The 9429-nt window shown below is 44.1% G+C and overlaps 1 protein-coding gene across 1 annotated transcript in view; it reads left to right on the plus strand.

The window, feature by feature from the left end:
• LOC115029544 (protein BEX6) overlaps positions 1-6563 on the plus strand; it is a 7112-nt gene extending 549 nt beyond the window's left edge. The window contains exons 2-3 of the mRNA XM_029470200.1: positions 3373-3512; positions 5790-6563. Coding sequence (XP_029326060.1) covers positions 5997-6341 — 345 coding nt within the window. The 5' untranslated portion in view covers positions 3373-3512; positions 5790-5996 and the 3' untranslated portion in view covers positions 6342-6563. The remainder of the gene's footprint in view (positions 1-3372; positions 3513-5789) is intronic.
• Positions 6564-9429: the final 2866 nt, after the last annotated feature.

Here is a 9429-nt window from a genome sequence, read left to right on the forward strand (position 1 = left end):
TGTGTGTGTGTGTGTGTGGCTTGAAAGCATAAAGGGGAATGCAAGATGGGGGAGAGGACAAAAGAGGGTGATAGAAAAATCTGTGACATGAAAGCAGCCAGACTCTTGGAGAAGAGGACAAAGACAAGGCGTAGGTGACAAGGGGTGGATAAGAACCAAGTACAATTACACAGACACACACACACACAATGTCACAGTTACACACACACTCAATATCACAATCACATACACACAATGTCACAATTGCATATACAACATGACAATTACATACACAGTGTCACAATTACACACTCAATGTCACAGTGACATACACACAATGTTGCAATTACACACACAGTGTCACAGTTACAACCCAGTGTCACAATTACACACATATAGTATCATAATTAATTATCTAAACAATGTCACAATTACCCAGGGTCACAATGGCACCCATTACTTTGTATGCTATTTTTAATTAAAATATTTTTAATTAAAAAAATTTTAGGGATTGTGTGTCTGTGCTTATATTTTATTTGTGTGTCTGTATGTGGGGTGTGTGTGTGTGTGTGTGTGTGTGGAGGTCAGAAGACTACTCTGCAAAGTGTGTCCTCTCCTCCCAATTTACTTGGGTCCCGGGGATCAAAGGGGAGATCATCAGGATTGTGCAGAAAATGTTTTTACCTGGTGAGCCATCGCCCTGGCCTCATAATTAAATGCTTATAAAAATAACAAAAATATATTTTCCATCCATGAGTGGTTGAATCTGTGGATGAGGAATCCTTAAACACACAGGGCCAATTGTCTATGCACTCGATAGGATAACAGCTCATCATTAAAAGGACACAGTGAGGACTGGGCAGGTGGCTCAGTAAGAGCGTTTGCTGTGCAGGTGTGAGGTCTCTGTTCAGATCCCTGATACCCAAATGAAAGCAAGGCACTGTGGAGCTGTAATTCTGTGCAAGAAAAGCAGAGCCGGATCCCCGGCCCTCCGGCCAACCTGGCTGAACTGTGGAGTTTGTTCCAAGATCAGTGAGAGACCAATGTCTCAAAATATAAAATGGAGAAAGACTGAGGAAAATATCACAACTGGCCCCTGCACACATGCCCAGCGCACACATGCATGTGCAAACACTGTGCACATACAAAGCACGGAGTACTGATACAGACTGCAATGGGACAAATTTAAACCATTACAGTGAATGAAAGGAGGCAAAGACAAAAGAGTGCGTGCTTGTGTCTGAAACAGCCAGAATAGGTGAACAGAAACAGAAAGCTCTGTGGTCACCTAGGTTTAGCTTGGTGAAAACCAGAGTTGGTGCTGATGACCGTGGCGTTTCATTGTGGGATCTTGGAGGCATTCTCAAGCAGGGATGGTTTCACCACTCTGTGAATACACTGAGAAGAATGCTGCCCAGGATACCTTAAATGGATGCCTTCTATGGCATATGAGTTACATTTGATTAAAACATTAAAAACTACCGGATATAACTAAGCAGCCAGCAAGAAGAGTCCTGTACCCTCCATGTCTTAATTATAAGATATGGGGGGGAAATTGTGTAAAGATTTTAAAATTGTTTTCACTAAGGCTTTTGTTTGTTTGTTTTCTGTTTTGTTTGTTTGTTTTCCTGATTTGTCCAGACAGGGTTTCTCTGTGTAGCCCTGGCTGTCCTGGAACTCACTCTGTAAATCAGGCTGGTCTCAAACTCAGAGACCCATCTGCCTCTGCTTCCCAAATGCTGGGATTAAAGGAGTGTGCCACCACCTGGCAAGATTTTCTTTTTTTTCTTTTTTTGGTTTTTTGAGACAGGGTTTCTCTGGAACTCATTTTGTAGACCAGGCTGGCCTCGAACTCAGAAATCTGCCTGCCTCTGCCTCCTGAGTGCTGGGATTAAAGGTGTGTGCCACCACGCCCGGGCAAGATTTTTTTAATCTTACTAAAAAAATCAGAATGCAACAGAATCAAAATGTAACAGAAAGTACTGATCTACTTTTCAGTTATCAAGCGAATCTATTTTTTACAATTCAAAAACATTTTAATTGGGCTGGAGAGATGGCTCAGCAGTTAAGAGCACTGACTGCTCTACCAGAGGTCCTGAGTTCAATTCCCAGCAACCATGTGGTGGCTCACAACCATCTGTAATGGGATATGGTGCCCTCTTCTGGTGTGTCTGAAGACAGAAACAATGTACTCACATATATAAAATAAATAAATCTTAAAAAAGATTTAATTGTGTGTGTGTGTGAATCTGCATGTGAATTTGTGCACATGAGCACAACATGCATTGAGACCAGAAGAGGGCATCAGATCCCTTAGTGCTGGGTTTGCAGCTGGTTATGGGCTGCCAGATGGTGGGGCTGAGACTCAAACACAGGTCCTCTGTAAGAAGGCAAATTGTCTTAACTGTCATCTCTCTGGCCCCTCAGAAAAATACATATATATAAATCACTTTGTTTTTTAACTGCTAGAATTTAAGTTAAATAGGATATTAAAGCAACTAGCAACACCTTAAGCCTAGCTAGGTGGCAACAGCATTCTAGCCTATTTTTGAAGCTGCAGTGTTTCTCCTGAGAGCTATGGAGTATTTCATAAGTATTTGGCTTCTGTGCTGGTTAACTTTTTCTTAACTTGACACAAGTTAGGGACATCTGGGAAAAGGAAACTTCACTTGAAAACATGTGTCCTTTAGGTTGGTCTGTAGGCAAGACTATGGGAATTTTTTCTAATTAATGATTAATGTGGGAAGGCCCAGCCCACATTGAGCAGTATCACACCTGGGCTGGTGGTACCTGGGTTGTATGAAAAGAGAAGGCTGAGAAAACCATGGAGAACAAGCCAGTAAGCAGTGTCATGATTCTGCTTTAGTTCCTGCCCTGTCTTCCTTCCATAATACTGTAAAATGAAATAAGCCTCCTTGCTCCCAAAGTTGCTCTTGGTCATGGTGTTTATTACAGCCCTAGAAAGCAAACCAAGACAGTTTCTTAAAGTAAGAATATTTCACAGCTATTGAACATCTGCTTAAATGTTTTTAAGTGTTATGTTTTGAAGGTTTTGATGTGTAATGGCTATTCCTGGCTGAAAGCTTGACTATACCTGCAATGAACTACAAGATCTTGAGGCTGGGAGATACAAGATTCTGGCCTGGATCTTGGCATGGAGATCTTGTGCCATGAAAAGCTTAGGTCCAGGCAAGGTAGTACACGCCTTTAATCCCAGAAGACTAAGGCAAGGAGATCTCTGAGTTCAAGGTTAGTCTGGGACAAAACAAATCCCAGATCCAGGCATGGTGGTTCACACCTTTAATCTGGGCCACACCTTCTGCTAGAGGCCTACATAAGGAGGTTGAAAGAAGGAAGATTCATTCTTCTTGCCTGCTTGCATTTACGTGCTAGCTCGTCTGTTGGAAGCTACAGAAGACTAGCTGAGACAACTGGCCTCGTGGGATGAGTAACTACCAGATTCTTCACATCCACAGCTTGGGATTGTTGGGTGAGCTGGGCTACCCATTGTTGGGTTAGCTGGACTACAAATTGTAAGTCATGACAACAAATTCCCTTAATATAGAGAGACATTCCATTCTGTGACTCTAGAGAGCCCTGACTAACACATGCTACAGAGTTATACAGTTATCTTTAGTCCTCTGTTAGAGGTGGTCATTAAGAAGACCATTAATATATCAATTACATTATTTTATGCTAGCAAAGGAAATATTTTATATACCTTGTGATATATTAAATGTGAGTATAGAAGGAAACAGGTAATAAAGATGTATAAGTTAGTATAATTTGAATACATAAATTGATTACATATTGTTATAGATCCAAAAAATCCAAGGAATTGATTTTGGTTTAGACAGGGTTTCTCTGTAGCCCTGGCTGTCTTGGAACTCTCTATAGACCAGGCTGGCCTCGAACTCAGAGATCTGCCTGCCTCTGCCTCCCGAGTGCTGGATATTCTTTGTTAAGAAGAAGGGGACACTTATCCCTTTGAGAAGAGAGGATTGTGTTCCTAGAGTTTGGGTTTATAATAGTCATTATTTGCTGGGATTTTGAAGAGTGGCTGCACCCAGACTCCTTTATGGTTCAGGAAACCATTTNTTTTTTTTTTTTTTTTNTTTTTTTTCGAGACAGGGTTTCTCTGTGTAGCCTTGGCTGTCCTGGCACTCACTTTGTAGACCAGGCTGGCCTCGAACTCAGAAATCCGCCTGCCTCTGCCTCCCGAGTGCTGGGACTAAAGGCGTGCGCCACCACGCCCGGCCCATTTCTTTACATAGTCTCAAGAAGTAGAACCATGCCCCTAGGAAATATAGAGAATTCAAATGAGGCTGGATAACCCAGGCTCTGTCCCTGACTGTGAGCCCTGCAGAACGCACAAGTCTGGAGCTCACAGTTGAGGATGCTGCTACATGCAGCAGAGACCTCTGATGTCCCCTGGGGTGACAGTCATGCCAGAGGCAGTGCTCGGTGCTGCAGTGGCAAAGGTTTCCAAGCTGTGTCCTTGGTGTGATAACTAGGTTGTGCTCACGGCTGCCCACCTCTCCTGCATCTGCCCAGCTCCTTTTCTGGATCCCTAACCTTCGTGATGGAGTCTACCCACTGTCCTTTCCATAAATCCTCTCGGGCAGCTTAACCAGTTATCTTCTACTGCTTGGAATTCTGAACCCTGACTCCTGTGGAACAACTACAAATTGCTTGAAGCGAGAAGGATGGTTCAGAAGAGAGGTGGGAAGGATGGCAGTACTAGGATCTGGAAATTAAAATTAAGCTTACTCCTTCACCAGGAGTGGTAGCATACACCTTAGTCTTGGGAGATCGCATACGCGCACTTGGGAGGCGGAGGCAGAGGGAGATCTAAGTGGAACTTCCAGGACAGCCTGGGCTACAGACCGAGTTTCAGGACAGCCAAGGCTCCACAGAGAAACCCTGTCTTGAAAAACAGAAGAAGAAAAAAAAAAAGGAAAAAGAAAGAGAAAGAGAAAGAGAAAAAGGCTTCCTCCTGAAGTAACCAGAAAGTGGGAATAGCTTTCAGTCCCCTGGGAGTAAAATGATATCGCTTGTAGCTCTTTGGATGCCCTGGAACCAACTCTCCCCACGGCCCCCAGGGAAACCAGTGCTGTAGTTCAATTAGCCAACATGGAAAATGGCAGTCAGCTGCTTGCTCCAGAGGAAAGCAAGACACCTGAGAGAATGGGAGATTCTCCTAGCAAGACTCATTTAGCCTGCTTGGCTGTTTCCCTGGGGGATACTTTAGGGCAAGTAAGACCTGGAAACACCTAGAACTTCAATGTTCTCTCAAATTGAATGAGAATATAGGCAGGACTTGCATAATCAATGCATGCCCAGAATATAAGCAGAGATATCAGTAGACAGTGCATTTACAAAGGATGTGGTCACAGAGCAGACTCAAAAATAAGAATGAACAGAATTGCTGGGCCTGGTGGCGCACACCTTTAATCCCAGCACTTGGGAGGCAGAGGCAGGTGGACTTCAAGGAGTTCAAGGCCAGCCTGGTTTACAAAGTGAGTCCCAGGACAGCCAGGGCTACACTGAGAAACCCTGTCTCGAAAAAAAACAAAAAGGGGGGGGGGCACATTTGTAGTTTGGGTTCTAATTACCTCTGAAGCCATTCTGAAATTACAACTCTCTATCATTGTAACACTGAACATAGCTACTAGAATTATTAATAAGAGTACAGTGTTGAGCTTTTATAGTTGTTTGCAGACTCAACTTGATAATAGTAAATTTTAGTGAGATATTTCCCACCTAAAAGTCACCTAAAATAACATTAACTCATTGGAAATAATTAACAGGACACTGTCTCCAGTCCGCTGTCCCTCCCTAACAGAGGCGCCTGTTCCTGGTGGCACAGTTCCTGGTGGCACAGTTCCTGGTGGAGTTCAGAGTGCCAGGGAAAGCAGAAGGAGGAGGAGGAAGAGTGGAGCAGGTCTGAGAAGCAGAAGCGCTCCATTGGTGACCATCGCTAGGAAGAGAAGAAGGCAAGGATCGGTCCAGGAAAAATGATGTCCAAAGTCAAACAAGTCATACAAGATCTCACTGTGGAGAAAGACAAAGGTGGGGAGACCTCCAGACACAGTGAAGAAGAATCCCACCTTCTGGAAGAGGTAGAGAGCAAGAATCCTGGAGGATATGTCAAAAGGACAGTCAGGCGACTTGTGTGTAACTTTAGATGGGCCACACCCAACAGACATGTTGATCACAGTGAAGGGAGAGAGGATGTTGGGAGATTTGTAGGGCAGGAGACAGAAGCCAAGAGAAAGAGTCAGAAGCAGTGGACGAGGCCTTCCATGTGGTTCCTCACACCGGAATCTGAGAGTCATTACAACTTAGGTTTCATTCCTTGAAATCTAAGATTTTCTCTGGGCTCATAAAGTGGCTACTGTTTTACAATTGTATTTAGTGGGATATTTTTTCTGTAAACTTTCCATGTTTCCACTTAACGGTTTCTACATAAATATTGTTTACTTGTTGCATTTAGTTCTAAACATTCCTACCAGCATGGGAATTTAACCCATTTTAGAAAAAAACCCTCCTTTTTCATAATTTGAAATTAATAAAGCAGTTTAAAAAGAAAAAAGAAAGAAAAGAAACGAATTAACAGAAAACTTGCTGCGTGAGCTGACAGGTTTGGCTAAGCTTTGTTCTGTGTTAGGCTCTGGTGGAACTGTGTGATGGCTTCCTGTAGAACTGTGTGACTCCATCCTTGCTGGTCTCTCTGTGCTGCCGGCCACATTCCAAAGGCAGTTGATAGTGGAGCATACTTCATAGAAACGTTAAGAAGATGAAATGTTGCCACTGTGGGCCCTTGTAACTCAGTGGCCATTAGCTGTCTGTATCATGACCGATTGGATTTGGTTACTTGGCACGAATCCATGGTATTCTGGCCTGCTACAAAAGCAGAAGCCTGTGTATGCACTCACAGACACACAGATACACATACATGAATACACACACACACACACACACACACACACCATAATATAAAAACAAAACAAAAAACCCCCACCAGGCTATAGTGGTGCACGCCTTTAATTCCAGCACTCAGAAGCCAGAGACAAGTGCATCTCTGAGTTCAAGGCCAGCGTGGTCTACAGAGTGAATTCCAGGACAGTCAGGGCTACACAGAGAAACCCTGTCTTGAAAAACAAAACAAACAGAAAAGCAAGCATTCCACAAAGCCCTACATTTGTAGCGGAGCGTACTTGACCTTTTTGGAGGATTTCCCAGGTACAGGCTTTTTTCTTTGGAACTTCTCACCAATTCAGTCCTCAGAGGTATGCACCGTTTAGTGGCTCGGTGCTCTGCTAGCCTCAGTGTGGCCTCCCACTCTGAGGGTGAGGATGAGGACGCCCAGAGAGTAAGCAGGCAACTCATGCAGGAACAGAGTGGGGACCAGGTCACAAGGATGGAAAGCAAGAGGTGCTCAGAAACTGTCAGACCTGCCTGTGATCAGCACTTGGGAGGCAGAGAGAAGATTGTATGGTGACTTAAGTTACAGCTCTCTGATCCTGTCTCCCAGAATTGGAGCAGGACAGGAAATCTGCCCCCCAGGGCCATGGTAAAGAGCCTGCCCTCCTCCCAATGCTGCCTGAGCCTTCCTAACCCATAGATAAACTACTGGCAAATGAGGGGGAAGGGGGTGTTTGCTGGGTGCGTATACAAAAAGTAGGTTGTGTGTTTGTTTGAGTTATTGCTGTAAAATGGATTATATAAGCAGGTTCTAAACCAAAAATAAAGTTTTGAAATATTTCATAAAAGGACAATAAATGTTGTCTCAAAATGGAGCTTGATAAAAATGAGGAGGAGGGTGGAGGGGAGGAGGAGAGCAGGGAGAAGGAAAGGAAGAGGAGGAGGAGGAGAAAAGCAAAAGAAGCCAAGGGTGGAAGGAGAAATACTGGATAGGAGGCTTCAGGGAGGGTTAATAGAGATCATGGAACCAGAGTTAGCACCACAAACCCTCTACCTACCTCATAACAAAAGTAACAAAGGCAGAGAGGTTCCCATGCAGATCCCGATGCCTTGTGCTCACAGATAAAACAGTAGGGAAAACAAAAACGTTAAACAGTTATCTATATATACACATAGACACAGACACGCACATTTTTTTCGTGTGACAGTGTAGCCCTGTCTGTCCTGAAACTCTATGTAGACCAGGCTGGCCTCAAACTCAGAGACGTACCTGTATCTGCCTCCTGAGTGCTGGGATTTAAGGCTTGTACCACTACTGCCCAGCCTTAGGGTTGTCTCTTCAAAGGAAAACATGTATACTTGATTTCCACCCAGAAGGCTAGGACTGGGTGTATTAATAGCCTGTGCTACCTGTAGGACCAGGACACACATGTTTTTCCCAGACTCCTCCTCCCTGGACCTTCGAGCATCTTTCCCCTCAATCAATAGAACCCATTTTTATGGAAGATGTCATGTGTACTATGAAAAGTGTTTCAGTCTAAGCACATCTTAAGCTTTGTTGTACACTTGGGATTGAGTTAATTATCACCAGGAATTTTTCCAAATTGTACTGGGCTTACATATGCCGAAAAAAAAAAAAAAAAAAAACTGCCTGGTGTCAGACTCTGGAAGTTTGAACCAACGCTGGCTACTGAGTCCTGTTAAACTAAAGTCCCCTCTTCCCTTGAGTGGATGATTAGGCTGACCCCTTCCCCCTGTGCCCCATCTATCTGCGCTCTGATACTCAACACGGGAGCCTGTGTTTAGCCTCTGGAGTCTGGGCCTGGCTGCAAAACCAGCGTTCCACTGCTTGCTATGGATGAGCTAGAGCAAGTTGCTCGGCTTCCCTTTGCCCCTACATCCTGTGGGGAGTGCCTCACACACACACACACACACACCAAGAGCTCAGGAGACCTCAGCCCTCCTTATTGCTGACTGACAGTTTCATCTTCCACAGAGCCCGAGGAAGTAGTGAGGGGAACTGGCACTCTGTGCCTAAATTTGGCCAGAAGGAGGAATTGGGTGCCAGAGTGGAAATGACGGGCTTGGAAGAAAGCAGCTGCACTTTCGTGGGTGACAGAATGGGGGTGACAGGGCTTTGCTGGAGCTTTGACAGACAATGCAAGGAGATCAGAAGTTCAAGCTATCCTTGGCAACACGGTTTGGTTTTCCCAGACTGCACTGTAGGACAAGTCCCTGTCTCTGAAAACAAAGTTAAATAAGGGGTCGGAGAGATGGCTTAACAGTTCAGAGCACTTTCAGTTCTTGCAGAGAACCTGGGTTCAGTCCTGGCATCCACACGATGTTTCACAACCATCTGTAACTTTTCAGGCTCTGCAGGCACCTGCAGGCATGGGGGGGTGTGGTCCATATATATAGAGAGAGACTTGGTACACACATAAAATAAATGCATCCTTTTATTTATTTATTTATTATATTTTTATTTTTTGGTTTTTTTTTTTTTTTTTTTTTTTTTTTTTTTTT

The sequence above is a fragment of the Mus caroli genome, chromosome 16, assembly GCF_900094665.2.
Source record: "Mus caroli chromosome 16, CAROLI_EIJ_v1.1, whole genome shotgun sequence".
Lineage (NCBI taxonomy): Eukaryota > Metazoa > Chordata > Mammalia > Rodentia > Muridae > Mus > Mus caroli.